This window comes from Bactrocera neohumeralis, chromosome 5 (assembly GCF_024586455.1).
Source record: "Bactrocera neohumeralis isolate Rockhampton chromosome 5, APGP_CSIRO_Bneo_wtdbg2-racon-allhic-juicebox.fasta_v2, whole genome shotgun sequence".
In the NCBI taxonomy this organism is placed as follows: Eukaryota; Metazoa; Arthropoda; class Insecta; order Diptera; family Tephritidae; genus Bactrocera; species Bactrocera neohumeralis.
In genome coordinates, this window is record NC_065922.1 from 14,982,526 (window position 1) to 15,001,277 (window position 18,752).

The window sequence follows — 18,752 nt, forward strand, 5'->3', positions numbered from 1 at the left end:
TTTAGTATATGCTCGTCTTTCTGAAGTACATAAAGTGCGTTCGGCGATATTTGGGATTAGTGAAATGCTTCAACAAGGAAGTTCCATTAAATTTTGTATGCGGAATCAAATTCCTGGTGCCGAAATGTTCGGAATGTTCTTCGGTAATAGCTCTTTTTGAGAAACAAGTTTTTTGATTGGCACAAATTATTCGAAGAGGATCAAGAACGCGTTGACGACGAACCACGTTCAGGACGAGCATCAAAATCAACTGATGATCAAACTGTCAATAAAATTAAGAAATTGGTGTTTGAGAATCGATGATTAACAGTCAGAGATCTTACTGGCATCTTTAAAATATCGGAAGAATAAGTAAAAACCCATTTTGAAGCCTCATTTGGATCTGAGAAAAGTGAAAATACGATTGCTTCCGAAATTACTCGAATTTTTCGAAAAACAGCGTCGCGTTACCTCTGTGAAACAATGCTTTCCGACTACCATGATGTCATGAAACGTATTATTACTGGCCATGAGTCTTGTATTTAAGCTTACGACCGGAAACAGACGATCAATCGGCCGAACATTGTGGCAAAGTTGAGCCGAAGCCGAAAAAAACACGTCAAAACAGGTCAAAAATGAAGGTTATGTTGACAGTTTCCCTCGATAATCGAGTTCTTTCCGATCGGTCAAACTGTCAAGAAGGAATACTATTTGAGCGTTATGCGTCGTTTGTGCGAAGCTATTGGTGAAAAGAGGTCGAAGATAACGCACTGTCGCATACTGCATTGATTCTTCGTGAGTCTTGCGCCAAATTTTTCACCAATATCGTGCCTCAACCACCGTATTCGCCTGATTTAGCTCCGTGTGACTTCTGGCTATTCAGAAAACTCAAACGATCGCTTCGGGGAAAACGTTTAGAGTTTGAAGACGATTCACATTCAATGTGCATTGAAGGCTATTCCGGAAATTGACTTTAATAACTGTTTCGAGGATTGGAAAAAACGTTGGCAAAAGTGTAATAAGAATAAATTAAGAATTTTAAATATTAACATAGTCTTACTATTTTTTGCCCAAATACAAAATGTTTCTTTAACTAACCAACAAATTTTTGATTTTTCGGTGTTTACTATTTATTTATTAATGTTTTTAGTTACTTATTCTATGATGACGTTAGTTGAATCAAAACTGTATAACGTACATTGTTTGTTAGTACGTCATATTGTTCTGACGTAAACTATAAAAGTAACTGCTGACTGCATTCCCACAATAAAAAATATTATATAAAAATGTAGTTTTCATACAGAAATTCAATTGTTTCCATAATAATTATACTCAACAAATAACAAATAAACATACCGTTACATAACGATTAAACTGTTATATCATCACGAACCATTCGCACAATGATCAGGGCGACCGAGTGCTGTTAACTCGGCAGCAGTGTTAATAATTAATTTGGAATTTTTTTCTGCAGCTACAAGAACAACAACATGTGCTTATGCACAAAAGAAATGGAATTTAGACTTTTGTTTTTGTGTCTACAATATTTTATTAATGAAATTCAATGCAAATAAATACGAATAAAATTCGGGTTTTCTGCCGAAATTCTACGATGGTATTTGTTATGGAAACTTTTATTGACATAAAGAGGAATACAGAATAAATGGATTTGGTTACCGAAATGGAAACATGAAGACAGACTGTGTTTGGTTTTGAAACAGCCGGGTTTTAACAACAGCAACAACAAATCACTAATGATTGTGCATGCATACATACATATGCATGTGTGTGGCCTGTAGTTCAAAGATCAAGTAGATGAAAGAAATGCACGAAAGTCTAGGGTTAAATTTCGGACTGTTTTATGCGGCCAATTCGTTATTTTAACTACAGAGAGTTTTAATTAAACTAAGGCGTTGGGATGTACATACGAATATGTGTTGATAACGTATAATTTTTAATCGATTTTAACATTGCATGAAGTATATAATGAGTACCCTGAACAGTGTATATTAACTTTATCATGAAGTTTGTAACAACAAGAAAGAAACGTCGGATACCCTAAAAAATATATGTTTATATCAGGCCCGTCCAACATAATTTTGTGAAGGGCCAGGTTTAGCATTTTCATAACCGTAGCGGGCCAAAAAAAAATAAAATGACCTTCAGTTTTGGTATATTTATTTATTTATAATAAGCAGCATCACATAAATCTTAATAAATTATTATTAATGTAACTATGGCCTTAGCATATAAAGATATTCTTATTCTTAAAATCTAATTAATGAGTTGTCTGACATTTTTTCTGTTTGCACAGCGCATCTATGTCAGCTGGAGTTTTAGAAGTGGCTATGCGCAAAATGCCTTTAAGATGGCTATCTAATAAAGATGATCTGGTTTTTGATTTGATAAATTTCATGCGAGAAAACAGCTGCTCGCAAACATATGTACTACCAAATAAAGAAATATGTTGAATAGCCAGCTTAGTAAGGTTTGGGTATTGACTGGGTGTAATATACTTTTTTTTAAAATTCAATTAAGTTTGGAAGATAATTATTATATGCTGTTTTTAGATGAGAGCTGCTTTGCAATTCTATTAACTCCAGCTGTAAACTCTGCGCAGCGCCTTCAATTTCAACATCAAATGGATTTTGAAATACTTTTATGCAGGGAGTTTGTGATTTGAAGTATGCGAATCTGTCGTCAAACTCGTTCCTTAATCTTTGTAACATCAACACGTACTTGTCAAAATCCAGGGTATCTTGCTTTTTTGTAGATAAGGTCTCCCAATGAATCAACTGCTTTTGTTCCAGCTGCTTTTCCAACAATAAAAGCTTTTTTGTGAAAGCTAAAACGTGTTCGTATAACTGTGTGCATAGTTGGTCTTTCCCTTGTAGTTTTAAGTTAAGATCAGAAAGATATTTAGTTATATCAACCAGGAAAGCCAGATCAGCCAACCACTCCTCATCAGTAAGGAAAGTAATTTCTTGGTCTTTGTTGCCAAGAAAAATCTTTAAGTCGTCCAGCAGGGAATAGAATCGTTTTAGTGTGGCTGCTCTGCTGAGCCAGCGAACGCGACTGAAGTATACAATGTCTTCGTGATCTGAACCGACATCAGCCAGAAAAGCCTGGAACTGTCTGTGGTTAAGCCCTCTTGCGCGTATAAAATTAACTGTCTGCACTACTTTATCCATCACGTGTTTCAGGCCTATACAACTGGGATGCCCAAAGACTATAAGAGATGGCGGGCCGGATGAGGGCCTATGCGGGCCGGATGGTGGCCCGGGGGCCGTATGTTGGACAGGCCTGGTTTATATACATATGTATGTATAGTATAACTCATGAGCAAGACGAGCTGATTCGATTTAGCCATATCCGTCTGTATGTAAGTATATACTGTTGTTGTTGTTGTTTCAACGATTACCTAATCCCTTTTAGGATGGAGCTCGAGCTCTTCGTCCACAATGGGTGGTGATTTGACTCCAAGTACGCCATTCACTAAGAGAGAGTCGGTGTGAATGAAGTCTGGTCGGCGTATTGTCTTATGTTGTCGATGTAGCTGAGGAATGACCACTTTATGCTTCTAGGAGACGGTTCCGCTGATGACGGCAGGGATGATTTTTACGAAAACATCCCGGCAGAAACTGCTCGGAGAGGAGTTCATTTTGCTCCTTAATTGAGAGTATACGGGCCTCACTTGCAGATGTTCGATAGGAGACATCAAGAGGCATCTGCAGTGTTCTGACAAGCCTGTAGCTTCCTTGTCGGCGTTTCACTGCATCCAGGCGACCATATTGGTGTGGCATAGTTAAGGACCAGCAGGCCGATTGCCTTGAATGTTGGCAACAACGTTTCTTTGTCTTTTCCTCATGTGCTGCCGACTAGAAACTTAAGATTTTTGTTGGCGCTCTGTACTTTGACAATAATAGCGATCATGTGAGTGGTAAAGGAGCACAGGCGAGTGTCACGTCTAAAATCTTTTGGGAAGTCAATCGGAATTTTAGCGCCATCGACTGCAGTATTAATGTCAAGTATGTACTCCTTCGTCCAGTTTGTGAATATGATCGCTGTGGATTTAGTGGGGAAAAGTGTTAGGCGAGGAAGCGAGAAAGGTCGCTACTCGCTCAGTTTTTAAGATATCATTCTGAAATTTTGCACACATCTTTTTCTCCTCAGGAAGCTTCTCAGTTGTCGGAACCGCCGATATCCGCCCACTATAACATATAGCTGCCATACAAACTGAACGAACAAACTCAAGTCCTTGTATGGAAAACTTTTCCATTTGACGAGATATCTTCACGAAACTCTTCATGGAATTATTGTTCCAGGCAACACTACAATCGCCGAACAAAATGTTCAGATCAATCTTATATAGCATATAGCTGTCATATAAACTGTTCGGTCAAAATCAATTTCTTGTATGGAAAACTTTTTTATTTGTCAAGATATCTTCATGAAATTTGGTATAGGTTGTCGGCCAAGATAATTTTGTAATCTCCGAACAAATTGTTAAAATCGAACCCTCGTAGCATATAGCTGCCATATAAGCTGTTGGATCAAAATCAAAATATCGATATTAAATATACACTTTGTGCTATGAGAAATGCACCTGCGAGGGCATTTTTTTGTTTTTATTCTTTTTTTTTTTGTTTAAAATTCTTTTTTATTAGCAGCAGTGCAAAGTCTAGGAAATATAAGCTTTACTATTTCCGCTTGCGTGCTGATTTAAACAAAAAAGTTAAGGGAAGTTCACATATGTATGTATATGCGTAAATATAAATTCGATATTATTCATTGCTTGACTAATATGAATTTAATTTACCGCTTCAAAATATATCTGACTGTTTTCTAACCACTTATATAAAGCGCTACAAATTAATGAAAATGAAAATCAATAATTTTTTTTATTTCAGCATGTGTGCACACCTTGGTATTTATGGCTGTATATGCATATGCAAGTATGTATGTATGTATATGTAAATAAATACTTTCGACACAATTAACTATTCAGATTCATTAGAATTGATTTTAGTTATTGAACGCGCCCTTAATAGCGCCTTCAAATTATGCCAGCATTTCAAATGCAATTGAAAAATTACTAACTAATTGAAAAATGCTAAACGTAAAACAATAGTAGAAAAAAAATTAAATTTGAAATTAAAACAAGAGATTGAAAATGTACAAAGTTCACTTTTTTCAGTCCGCAGCGCATTTTGAGTCATGCGTCAATGACATTTTAGCTTTGTCACTACCTTTATGGGTACATTTTCTAAAATTCTTTGTAATCGCATATCACCATGTGCCTTACAAATAATATTATATACATATATGTATGTAGGTATGTTATGCATATATATGTACATAGATAATACTATATAAATAAATCGATATACATAGATATGTACAAGTGTTGGAGTATGATTGGATGGGCGGTCTGGAGTGCTAACAAATGCGATATTAAAAGTTTTTATGAAGTAGATAATTATATTCTGCAAATTCCTCGTGTTTTTAGGTAGTCTCTACCCTGTGTACATTAAGTTTGTCAAGAAATTTGATGTTATCAAGCAGGAAACGACGGAGATCCCCTAAAATAAAGTTATATGAATATCGATATAGTCATGTCCGTATTATAGCTTCGGTGCAGACAGATATCATAAATTCCCTTAAAAATGTTATAGCATTAACAAATTTACTAGTTTATTTCCCAGAATGTTGTGGCACATATTTACATATGTACATACGAATAAATCTATGAATAACTAATATTATAAAATCCCCTATTATACACAATTTTTTATCGAGAACTGCGATATAATTACATACACACTTAAGTACATAATTAAAAAAACTTTCATTCAAACGTTTTATCTTTTAGTTTTTCCTAATCTCAAGCATGGTAATATTTTATCAATGCTGTATACTTTTGTTACTATTTAAATGGAGTTGAAATTTGAACTATTAGGGGCTTAATATAGTCTCATAAAGCTATAAGTTATAACGACCGAAAATACACGGTTGTTAATTGTAATATCGTAAACCCATTTTTGTAAGTAATATAACAACAATTTTATTAAACAAGTGTTAAAATTTATGATTTTACGAGGCGTTATGACAAGTTGAGAGTCCCCTATTAAACTATATTTTATGGTTTTCAGTATACATACATTTTTTCAACATATGCACATATTTCACTTTATTTTGATGTTTAGCTCACTATAATTAATTTTCAAACTGAAGGAGGAAAAGCAAATTAAATCCAGATGCCACTCTAAATTCACTAAAAAGAGGCAATAATATTGAATTGAAAATGTAAGTAAATGAGTTGTATAAATTTATATAACCATACAAAAAAATCTGGAAGCAAATTAGTCACTTATCTTTTCGTTTAATTGCTTCCATTAATCGCTATTTAACAATTGCATTGCATAAACCATTCTCAACAAAGCCAAGTAGAGTGTTTAATCTACTTCCTCGCCTTTATTAAAATACTATTATATTTGCGTATATGTGGAGCATACTCTGACCCTGAAAAGGTGGTCTATAAAATTAATAAAATATGCTTATTTATACACTTGTATTTAATTGATGCGCACTCTTGGTATTGAATATATCAGCATACTAACATTGAAGGCTTATTTAACAAAGCGACAAAAAAAAAATATTTAACATTAACAGGAACCATATATTGCCTTCCTGAATAGTGAATGAAAAGTAAGTTCAACGGTTTTAACTATTTAAAACCAAGTGTTAATTATAAAGAAAACAAAGGTGGATTCACATAAATACAAAGAAAGGGAGTGGACGTTCATACGTACCTTCATGTGTACTTCCAGAATATGCACTATAAATATAGCACGTTTTTGTAATTTACATATTAAAGCCAACCTTTGATTTAGTATACTTAAACAAGGAGTAATGGCTGCATTACAAGTACATTAACTTTTTCCTATGAAACATAAGTATAAGTGTACAAAAAAGAAACAAAAGAAAACAGAACAAAAAAAAAATAAACCAAAATCAGGTGACACTATGAGAATTATAAAAAATTCTAATGAGTACATTCATGAACTAACATGAAAAATATATTCAATCTCCACCCCACCGAGTAGAAAAAAAATATTTTGTTTTAACTTGGAACACCCTTTCATATGTGTAACATGCAATTTTTCATTCACCTGTAATTGCATATTTCTTCATGCAGAAATAAAATCGAAAATGGAAAAAGTCAAATGACCTAAATAACGAAACCAAGACGAATACAAGAAAAATGAGGCATTAAATTGAAGTAGTGAACGTGCTAATAGGTGTTTGTAAACAAAGTGCATATTACTGCATTTCGTTTGTATGTATTGTCTACAGTCTCCATACAAAAACAAACTTTACAAATACACTTTACAAATATGAATACTTGGACAAATCTCTGGACACCGAACAGATAGTTGTCAGACAACTTATGCAGCGCGCTCAGCTGATCGTGTAATCAAAAGGGAAGACGCAAAAAAGCTGGTCACAGAAAAAAGCACTTTGAATGGTTAACATATACTTATATACATATGTATCGACATTAATGCGCGTATAATGGGAAAACTTGCTGCATATTTACTTCAATGTGCAATGATAAAATTGCAATTATTGTTGTTGTGTTTCTAATTGTGAAAGATTTATACGATGCTGTAAATAGAAGCTTAATCAACGGCAGTTATATATCTGTTGTAGAGAGAATTAAAGCAAATCGAATTCAAGTGGTAGATACAAAGTAATGAACATAAAAAAAAACTAAATTACTAAAGATAGTAAGGCTGATCGTGACTAGCACGAAAAAACAAAGAAGGCAAGTCGAAAAAAACTATGTTTTTGTACATATAAAGTAGCATTTGTACAACGGCAGTATAATATAATTGCTTTAGACTTAGTGCTGATTGGCTACTCAGACAAAACAAAATTATAGCAACAGCAAAATTTTGGGTATTCGCTTCCGAGGTATTTAATCTAAACGATTGCACTTGAAACTGGAAATTCGCATGCTGATCATTTTTTTCCATTATGGGTTATTAAAAACCGGAATGCCTAATGTATAACCACACGCATACATAATACAGACAATAGGCGGCGAGTCGAAATCTTAGCGCCAAATTTGCTTTTTTTGCAATGTCAGCGTTGAAGTTTTTAAACCGCTTTTCTAATGTCTAACAACCCACAAACATAGATTCAATAAAAGTATTAGAAAAGCAGCAGCAAGTAATTAATGAATGATCATATGCATACATACATATGTATGGATGTTTCAAAGTTCACACTCACCTACGCTTGCTGGACATTTTGCCATAAGCAATTATCCAAAGAGCGGCAGAAACACCCGCCACTCCCACTATGGCGCTCTGATTTTGTGTTATTTTACTTAGCGCTGGTGCCATGTTTGCCAATTACGCCAGTTGGTCTTCCGCAAAATTTGTGGATTTTACAACGTCGAAATTACAGTCACACGCCTTTTTGCCGAACGCTTCAATCACTTGAATACGTCCAGAATTCACTTATTGCTAACCGTTTTATCTTTTTTCTACGCGTTAACACGTTAATAGAACCTTGTAATTTTTTTTTTATTCACTTATCTTGAATTTCCGCCTTATTGCTTTACACAGCAAGAAAGTAAATTTCACACTTTTTAGCATGCAGAATGTAGCAAACTACTCCTTTTTATCGCGTTAAGAACACCAGCAAACTATTTTATCATGGGATTTTGTTTTCTGTGCACACGTTTTTGCTTTTATTTTCTTATTCGAAAACCGAAAAATCCGCTAAATATGTTATAATATCTATCAGAGCAGTTTAATTCTTTTTGCGCAACATCAATTCCACTTCAACACCACATCCACTTGCTCCAACCAAAGTACAATTTATAATACTGTTATACTGTGGCTCCAATTGCTTTGACAAACCTTCTCTGACAGGCGCTTTTAGCTGTCAAATGCTCTGTCAACATAGTTCTTTTTATCCTAACTTCGCGTATGTTGCCAGATGCCAGAATTAAAATTAAATGAGATTATGCTAGCTGTAACAATAATTTACATAATTAACCATAAAATCTCACATTAATTAAAAAAGATGCAATGATAGTATACGTAGAGTTTTAATTGATGAGAGATATTATATAAAAATATTACAATGGCTTTATATTGCTATTAAATTTTGATATATAGATTAAAACGATTTCTGGTATATTGTAGGAACTGAAATCTACCTCGTGCTGATTTTAAATTATTTCGTTTTCTTCAATAATGATTTACAATAAATAATTCTGGCCGTTTCTGCTTCTAATGGTTTCATTTTGAGCAAATTTCAAATAATTTGAACAACTCATTTATCCCAGCAGCAACCCTGTAATATTCAGCAATTCAGCGTTAACCGATTGTGAATCGTTCCGTCAATCGCCATATTGATTTTAGACGAAAAATCTCAAGCAGCCACATTGGATCGTAACATCTAGTTACATTAAAAGTAATAAATTTTCACAGCTCTTTCGGAGACCTCAAGGTATGGAAATTTCAGAAAATGGTGCTTGCTTATTTTTGTTTTGTATACGTCTTGGAAAAAATTTGAAAAGGAATGGAATTGATGGATAATTCAGCAGAGTTGTCTAGGCGGTGACGACTGCTCGCGAAGTTCTTAACATGGGGGGGTTTAAAATAAAATTACATAACAAATATTTTTTGACTTGAGTAAGTTTTAAATGTGGACAACTCGTTTATATTCTTATGTTAAAGGGTATAAAAACTGAAAACAAATATTTAAGTATATATTTGAAGAGATAATGAATTGAAATGCACAGTTTGGGAAAACACGAAGTATTCATGCCTTCAAGTTCATTTTTTACACAGGAATTTTTAAAAAACGTTTCCATGAATAGGACACAACTGTAACACGCTGAGCCGCAAAAATAGTTAATTCAACTGAGAAATATCAACTATACTACGACAGCATTTGTACTGCATAACAAAGCCGGATAGACAAACTTTGGAACGAAGCATTCGTCCACCAAACACACGGTAGTGAAAGCTTGGTGCTTCGCAAAAGTGGAAGAATACAGTAAGAGAGAACATGTAATGTCCTTTTTTTAGCATTGAAATACATACATTAATTTCATATATTTCTTTAACACTTATCGTTAATATTTTCTTGTTTCCAAATTACGTCAAAATTTCTAATTACAAATAGTCAAAGACAGTCACTTTGCTGCACTTTGATAATGAACAAGAAAATATGTCGTTTAAACGAAAAAAAAAAAAATAATACATAATAGTATTCAATATCGTATAAAAATTGTTATGAGTATAAAAGCAGCACAAGGCGAAATTGTAATGTGATTTATTAAAAGGGCTATAGTTTGATTTACAGATATTAACAACACACATCCAACGGCTGACAAAATAATATACTGAAATGTCTTCTATGAGTCACCGGCAGAAACGTGATGTTGGATATGATCACGATACGCGGAGGGAAGAACGAAAAAGACGCAGCCGCTCCAGTAGTCGTTCGCGTCATCGTCGCTACAATGAAAGTCGCAGTCGTAGTCGATCCATAGACTATCGTAAGCGTCGTAACAACAGACGTTCCCGTAGTCGTAGTCGCAGTAGGAGTTACAGCCGAAGAGATAGACAAAACTCTAGCCGACGACATCGAGATTCTCGTAGTCGAAGTCGTTCTAATGCGCGTTCACATCGTAGTAGCAGAAGAGACTCACGCTCACGCAGCCCCGAAAAGCGTTCACGTAATATGATGGATGCTGATCGAAGACAATATGATAATGTAGCAAAGAGTTCTAAAAGTAATTCAACGGAAAGCAGTCGTTCTAAAGCAACAGATTTCGATCAGCAAAATACGCCGGATCTGCAACATTTACCTTTACCCAAGCGTGAACCCATTGGAGCATACTACAACCTCGATACAGATGAACCAATAGATAAAGAGCGCATACACCGTGAAATGGAAGAGAAATTGCGACAAGCACTTGCTAAGGAAGGCAAGGTGTATCCACCAAAAAAGCCCGAGGCTTCACATCCAGTATTTGCAAATGATGGTTCGTTTTTGGAGATTTTCAAAAAAATGCAAGCCCAACAACAACATCCACATGTACCAGTTGCCACTGCGCCAGCCATTGTTGCACCTATCGTGGTGGCTCCTGTGTTAGCGTCTACCTCAAATGCAGCCACATCAAGTAACAAAGTTGTACCACCACCGCCGATAGTTGGACGCCGGCGTGGTGGAAAAATTCTTAAAACCGGTGTGGTGGCTAAGCCGAAAGCTCAAGCTGAACAGGGTGATGACCCGAAAGACTTTTGGTCGCTGTACTTGGCCGAGGTTAACAAGTACAAAAATCACGCGTGTGATTCGGACGGCGGCACAAGGCCACTGGTTAAGTGAACCTAAATAGACGTTAAATAGAACTTGAGTGAAATGAATACTTCGAGTTTTCCCCAATATGACATGAATTCTGTGCATAAACTAAAAAAACAATATACATATAAATTATAGGAGTTTATTTAAATTGAATTACGAATCAATTCCACTTCTTCGAATTACCTGTGAATAATTTTCATTTTAAAGCTAAAAGTAGTTGTAAGTTTTTATTTTATTTGTAGGCTAAGTGGGTATTACAATGAAGTAATAGAAAGAAATAACTGAATGAGCACTCGATCCGCAAATTTAAAATTTTTTACAATCGTGTTTTGGAAAGCATTTATTTATTGCTATCTATTACGTCATATACGTGTAAACAACAAACATATATTATATAGTGTTATTTTATGAATACGCTTTAGTTTCATAACATCTAATTTCTATGTTTTTACTAATTTACCCAGCATTTTATCCTAGTTTATCGTCTTTTTAAAATTTCTCATTTAATTTTTTACTCTCAACTAACATTCATGCATCATTTTCATAATTTTTTCGTTTGCAAAAATCAAAATTCAAAAAAATATATACACATAATATGAATATTACATAACGTGAAGTGATTGATTGAAGAGCAACAAGAAAATTGCCAATGTCGAAAAAAGAACAAAAGAAAGCAAAAGAACCCGAATATAAGTTGGAAACAGTTCCGATGGATCCACGTTTTCCCAACTCGAATGTGACGCGACATTGCTGGTTTTCCTATGTGGAATTCCATCGTTGTCAGAAGAGTCGTGGTGAAGGGCATGAATCATGCGCATATTTTCAAAAAGTTTTCAAAACAATGTGTCCGAATGCTTGGGTGGAAAAGTGGAATGAACAACTGGAAGCCGGTGTCTTTCCAGGCCGAATTTAAAATTTTTCCTTTATTAGTTTGCTGTGAATTATTGTTAAATGACATAATCCATACTCCATGCTTTAAAACACGCAAACAGCAATACAGCACCTAAACGCATATTCACAATGAAAATCCACTTTTTCATCTTTTTAATATAAATTACTTAAATAAAATTGTTTTTAGTGTAGAAAAGTACTAAATTTTTTCGGTACAATTCCTGCACAAGTTGATAAAAATATGTGTCTTGCATTTATAAATAACTACAAAGTGGCAACTTCAAATATAATATGTGCAAGAACTATTTACAGTTTCGTTGGAAGTGTTTACATTGACTTCATAAAGATCAAAAATTTTTGTTTTTAACTAACTATTTTAAATTATTATTTTTTTATCGTTTTTATTAAACATTATCTTTTGTTACGTTATATTTTTATATATAATACACTTTCTCAATTCATATGTGTATTATTCGCTAAGAAATACATATTGATTTGATTTATTTAAAATTAATTATAGATATACATATGTACATAGTATATGTACTGATTGTAAACGAAATTAATGATATTCATAACATAACTAACCATAACCAACCATTTCTCTTATATGTCTTTGTATACCGTGTATTTTTCATATAAAAATCATCAAATATTGCTCGCTCGCTCGCTTGCTCCTTGGCTTTGCCTTTTTCTTGTTGTTGCGATTAATTAATTGCAGTAATTTATAATAAACATTTCCCATGTCTAAAAAAGGCAAAGAAAAAACCATGACGTACAAAATGGAAACTGCGCCCTTCGATCCACGCTTCCCCAACCAGAACGTGACTCGTTACTGTTATCAATCATACATTGACTACCATCGCTGCCAGAAGGTGCGTGGAGAAAAATACGAACCATGCAACTACTTCAAGAAAGTATTCTCATCGATGTGCCCCAATGCTTGGGTGGAAAGATGGAACGATCAACGCGATGAGGGTACCTTCCCTGGCAGAATCTAAATAGACATTTTTGTGTGTGTGGGAGTAAACAACAACACCCACATCCTTGCTTTTGCGCTGAAGGGGAAAATGCTGACAAAACTACCAACTAAAACATAATACACTCCCACATCTATATAATTATGTATTATTTACGTAGAGAGATGTTTCAATATGCGAAACAGATACAGGCTATTTGATAGTAAAAATTCAAATTGAAACTGAATGAATTATGTAATGATAAATAAATAACTAGATAAAATGTAAAAGTGCAAGTTTTTTTCTTGATTTGGATATATTTGGATAGGTGTTCGGCAGATAGCGGGAATGAGCGAATTGCAAGTAATTGGAATGAACGCTAGCGTTATAGGTGACCTAGAGCTGGCATATCTTTAGATATAGTAGACAAAAACAACTTACAAAAGCTAAACCTCTAAACTTGCAGAGAAACCTCCCTAATTTATATTCAGCTGGGAATTTCCAGCGTGTGGTTATTCTTAAATAAACCGAATATGTGTTTTAGAACATCAAATACTGGATGTAAGTCGGATGTATACGCTTGGAGGAAATCGATTGATTTTTTTACTTGTTTTAGAATGTAACATACTTTTAGGCGCTAATCGCAGGATACGGTATGTAAAGTATTCTTGTTCTTCCTAAGCTATCATTCTGATATTTTGACTGGTTAATAAAAAATGTAACCCCTAAAAACTTTTACTCTACAATTGCCACAACAGCCAGTTCTACGATACCGGAATTGAACCGGATTTTTATGTTATTAACTAAAACCCGTCCCGGTAACTTAGACCCGACGGTCGTAGGAACGGCTTATTTCGAGTATCCAACCCTTTGGAACGGTAAGTAAATGTTTACTTTAAGAGATTCAATTATTTTCCAGTACACACAATATTGGTTTTAAAATTTGAAATTTTGACTCTTTACTTTTAGTAAACTGTCTTTATAAAATAAATTAATAAAATATAGATTAATGTAGACATTTTTGCGTTTAGGATATATACAGCTTATATCTTTACATTTTAATTTTACAATATGTTTACCATTATTATCTAAGTAGATTATAAACTACGTAAGAGCAGTTATGAAACGATTACAACAACAACAATAATTGTCTCACTTGTTACTCTTTACAAGAGCTTATTTTGCAACAATACCCTCGTTGGTTGAAATCAAATATTTGTATAAACAAAGTTAATACTTAATTTAATCACAGGAACCATCTAGCCAGCCATCCCGCCACCTCTCATTAACCTTAGAACAATCAAATTGTGTTTTACCCAGCTTTACATTGACACGGTTATGGAATTTGCACAGCCATTGTGAGAATTCATACTGTGAATTCACCTGCGCCGGATGCTCTTTGAGGCTGAAATAATAAAAAGTTATTAAGTTTGTGTCACATATTGGAAACATTCAAATGGTGACATACTCTTTGCGAAAATCTTTGGCACAATGTTCACATGGATAGACGCGTGACAGCACTTCTAGAAATGTTTTCATATCACGCTTTTGATTATCCGAGGGATTATCTTCATAAAATGCCGCCATTGTGTGTAATAAGCCCCAAGTTGCACGACCTAGTGCCACTTTATCCAATGGGCAGCCATCTCGCGAGGCTGGACTGCTTTCAGTTGTTTCCTCCTTTGGCGTATCCTGCAATAATTCGTATCACTAATAATCGTGCAGTCATGAAACATTTCAACACGTCTATATGTGATGTTTCCGAGTTTCTAGAATGTACAACCACTTACCGCCTTATGAAATATTTGCCGCTGTTGTTTTGACCAATATTTAAAATCGGTACATGTGCGACAATTGTTATCGGGCTTAGCAGGCGTGCCATAAGCATCGTGCTTGGACATATTTCTTTTCCAAATAAGTTGCAGTCAAAATAAATCAAATAAAATTTGAAATTTTCACCCTTTTATTTAAGTAAGAATTTATAGCCGCAATCGCTGTCAGCTGTGATGAAATGACAATAAGACGAAAACACACGCATAAGCATTTGCCAATTGTATGTGAGGTTATGAGAGGGAACAAATGCCAAGCCGACACCAAATTGCAACGCCGTCATAATTAATTTGGAATTGTTAAGTTTCCACTGTTTAAACTATTATTTGTAAGTATTGTTAAATTAAATAGTTAGAAGCGTTTGTTTAAGCTATTTTTAATATGTAGTTGAATAAATTAAATTGTTAACAGCTTTTGCGGTGTTATTATTCTATACATATATTGAAGAGAAGATGGCAACGCCAAGTAACGGAACGGAAAGTGTAGGAAACGTATTTGTGAAATGTCAAGTTGAAATTAAATTTGCGCAAAATTGTAAGCGTTATTTGGTGATTTTGTTGAAATTGGAATTGTGTTTAAATGTCGATTATTTTATTATAAACTATATTATGTGTTGAGTTTAAAATGAGTTCATACAATATTAAAGGAACAAGTGTGATTTCTTTGCTGTATGGGCAATAGAAAATGCGGAAGCAGCTCGTCAGCGTGCATTCAATGCAAATATTCTCAGCAGTTCCGTCGGGTACATGAACTGATTTGCAAAGTAGCAGAGTAATGAGAGTTTGCTTGAAAATATCTGCAAGTGAGTGTATGCATATATATATAGTTATTCATATAGAATTCTAAAAAATTCTCATACTTTGGTCGAAGTAATCTTTTAGTTATTGGTCTAACTCAAAGGAGCATGGTTTATGGACCCAATGTAATAATAATAATGTTAGTAGTAGTTTCTTGGTAAATAAACATATATGTAAGCATGTAGAAAAAGGCAAAACAAGTCGGCCTAAAGAGGATGCGCTGCTACGCTCAAATGACGATTGGTTTTGTGCCATCCAGTGGGCTAACAAGAACAACAATCCCTTTTATTTATATGCGGATACGAAAATTTTATTTAAGAAATTTTTTTTTCTGGCATATGAGTCTCCCTGCAAAATTTTCATTGTTGCTTGTCCATTACTTTAATTTTTTTTAATACATATATATATATCAAAACTGTTTTTTCTGGCATATGTGCAATATTTTATTACTTTATTTTTTTAATTTATCATGCACTATTTGTTAGTTTGTCATCTCGCAGGCGTATAAATATATATTATGTATATAAATAAGTGCACAAGTGAACGTAATTAATATATATTGCAAAAATTGTATTCTGAACAACATTTTTTACATCAAAGTACTACATTTGCTGTGCTTATATGAAATACAGGGTGGTTCGTAAGTAGAAAGTTTTAGTTAAGGGAAATGCTTTGAATATAAATATGCGGCAATAACACACAGTGGATAAAATTAAATTTTATTGCATTTTAATTATTTTCGAAACGTTAATTAAATAATTAATATTATAAAAATTCGTCAAAAAAACAGAAAAACTATAAAAATAAAAAAAAAATATTCAGTCATCAATTTTTGTTATATTATAGCTACCTATAACCAAGACTTTTCGCACACCCTGTATATGCACTTTTATGTGTTGTAATTTAATTTCTGATGGTGCAAGTTGCTATGGAGAGTATTATAGTTTTGTTCACATAACGGTTGTTTGTAAGTCCTAAAACTAATTTTCAGATATAGGGTTATATATATCAAAGGGATCAGGGTGACGAGTAGAGTTGAAATCCGGATGTCTGTCTGTCCGTCCGTCAGTCTGTCCGTCCGTCCGTGCAAGCTGTAACTTGAGTAAAAATTGAGATATCATGATGAAACTTGGTACACGTATTTCTTGGCTCCACGGTTAAGTTCGAAGATGGGCAAACTCGGCCCACTGCTACGCCCACAAAATGGCGAAAACCGAAAACCTATAAAGTGTCATAACTAAGCCATAAATAAAATATTAAAGTGAAATTTGACACAAAGGATCGCATTAGGGAGGTGCATATTTGGACGTAATTTTTTTGGAAAAGTGGGCGTGGCCCCGCCCCCTACTAAGTTTTTTGTACGTATCTCGGAAACTACTATAGCTATGTCAACCAAACTCTACAGAGTCGTTTCTTTTAGGCATTTCCATATACAGTTCAAAAATGGAAGAAATCGGATAATAACCACGCCCACCTCCCATACAAAGGCTATGTTTCACTAAAATTTTAACGGACTAACAAAAAATTCAGTTTTTTACATTCAGAAGGTAGCTGCACCCATTTTTTAAAAATTGAAAATGGGCGTGGCTTCGCCCACTTTGGACCAAAAACCATATCTCAGGAATACTAGACCGATTTCAATGAAATTCGGTATATAATATTTTCTTAACACCCTGATGACATGTACAAAAATACATTCACAACCACGCCTTCTTCCCACATAACGCTATTTTGAATTCCATTGATGCCTTCTCTGTATAATATATAGTACATTAGGAACCAATGATGATAGCGGAATAAAACTTTACAAAAATACGGTATTTGAAAAATATGTATGACGTATAATGACCCGAACTTAGCCCTTCCTTACTTGTTTAATTTAATGCTTGTTAATTAAAAGGTTAACTTTTGCAAAAAATTTTAATTACCCTTTTGGTACAACATTTTGAAAAAAGTCCCACTTGAAGTACAAATAAACTGCGCTTTAAAGCAATGATCTAACCATAAAATATTCAGTCATAAGTCAGTGTTTACAAATATGTAAATATGTATGCATGCATGTGTGCTTTTAGTGATCTTTTTACGTCAAGCTTCAACTGCAATTAACACTGCAGATGTGCCGCGAGCGTTTGAATGTGTATATGGTAGGTATTTACGCTTGTGATTAGTTTTGAATAAATGGATTTTGTTGTCGAATATTACATATTTGCAATTGCTATTATCATATTTATTTATTTTTACTTTTATTTAAAATTTTTTCTTATTTTTTACTTTCTGCATGTCGCTTGGTTTACTAAATTGTTGTGTCTATTCGCATGAGACACCCTATACGAGTATTTTAATGTCTTCATAAGTAATGTACCTGCGTAGATATGAAGTATTAAGTTAAAATAATTGACTGGAATCTACTACTTTTTTCCACGGAAATATTATCATAAATATTTAAGAAATTGAAAATCAACCGTTATGACATGAAAAAATTTCTACCGGTACCGGGTTCCATCATTGAAGAGCATAAAAACACAATTTGCTTATTTCTATTGAATATTCTAAATATCAATCTGATTTCCGAATTAGACGAATTATATGACTAACTGAGTTAAATGGCAATTAATCGTGGCAGCGGTTGCAGAAATAGTGATCTTAAGAATTTTTGAGTTAGGTTTTGGGTTTTCGATGCCAAGTGAGAAAGCGGCTTGAGATCATTTTGACCAAGAAGTGTTTAAGTACCCTACTCTAACGTATCCGTAGACTACTCACGACCTGGATACATTCCGAGTTCTGATCATCAGTTTTTATAATATCGATCTTCCTGTGCAGAATATAATATCAATTCATCATTTTAAGCTGACGAAGTGAGCTTCTATATTCTAGGACTCTCAGTATTTAAATTAAGGATATG

General features: G+C 34.0%; 4 protein-coding genes across 9 annotated transcripts in view; 2 read left to right on the forward strand and 2 right to left on the reverse strand.

Annotated features, from left to right (window-relative positions):
• LOC126760613 (ATP-binding cassette sub-family D member 3) overlaps nucleotides 1-8,886 on the reverse strand; it is a 35,431-nt gene extending 26,545 nt beyond the window's left edge. Inside the window, 1 exon segment of the mRNA XM_050476377.1 lies at nucleotides 8,278-8,886. Coding sequence (XP_050332334.1) covers nucleotides 8,278-8,390 — 113 coding nt within the window. The 5' untranslated portion in view covers nucleotides 8,391-8,886.
• A 475-nt stretch (nucleotides 8,887-9,361) lies between these two features.
• Nucleotides 9,362-13,513, forward strand: LOC126760619 (cytochrome c oxidase subunit 6B2-like). Of its 6 annotated transcripts, none has more exons than XM_050476390.1 (3): nucleotides 9,362-9,507; nucleotides 9,852-10,073; nucleotides 10,357-11,596. In XM_050476390.1, the coding sequence occupies exon 3, from the start codon at nucleotides 10,414-10,416 to the stop codon at nucleotides 11,395-11,397; it is 984 nt and encodes a 327-aa protein (XP_050332347.1). In that variant the 5' UTR covers nucleotides 9,362-9,507; nucleotides 9,852-10,073; nucleotides 10,357-10,413; the 3' UTR covers nucleotides 11,398-11,596. The 6 variants fall into 6 exon arrangements, with proteins under 6 accessions (XP_050332347.1, XP_050332348.1, XP_050332345.1 ...); XM_050476391.1 differs by having other exon boundaries at nucleotides 10,369-11,596; XM_050476388.1 differs by having other exon boundaries at nucleotides 9,852-10,059.
• On the forward strand, nucleotides 12,022-12,847 carry LOC126760629 (uncharacterized). The gene has a single exon (XM_050476409.1). The coding sequence runs from the start codon at nucleotides 12,023-12,025 to the stop codon at nucleotides 12,284-12,286; it is 264 nt and encodes an 87-aa protein (XP_050332366.1). The 5' UTR covers nucleotide 12,022; the 3' UTR covers nucleotides 12,287-12,847.
• A 640-nt stretch (nucleotides 13,514-14,153) lies between the features above and the next one.
• Nucleotides 14,154-15,246, reverse strand: LOC126760628 (FAD-linked sulfhydryl oxidase ALR). The gene is made up of 3 exons (XM_050476408.1): nucleotides 15,014-15,246; nucleotides 14,692-14,915; nucleotides 14,154-14,628 (listed from the first exon to the last, which is right to left on the reverse strand). The coding sequence occupies exons 1-3, from the start codon at nucleotides 15,122-15,124 to the stop codon at nucleotides 14,466-14,468; spliced, it is 498 nt and encodes a 165-aa protein (XP_050332365.1). The 5' UTR covers nucleotides 15,125-15,246; the 3' UTR covers nucleotides 14,154-14,465.
• Between the last annotated feature and the right edge of the window lie 3,506 nt (nucleotides 15,247-18,752).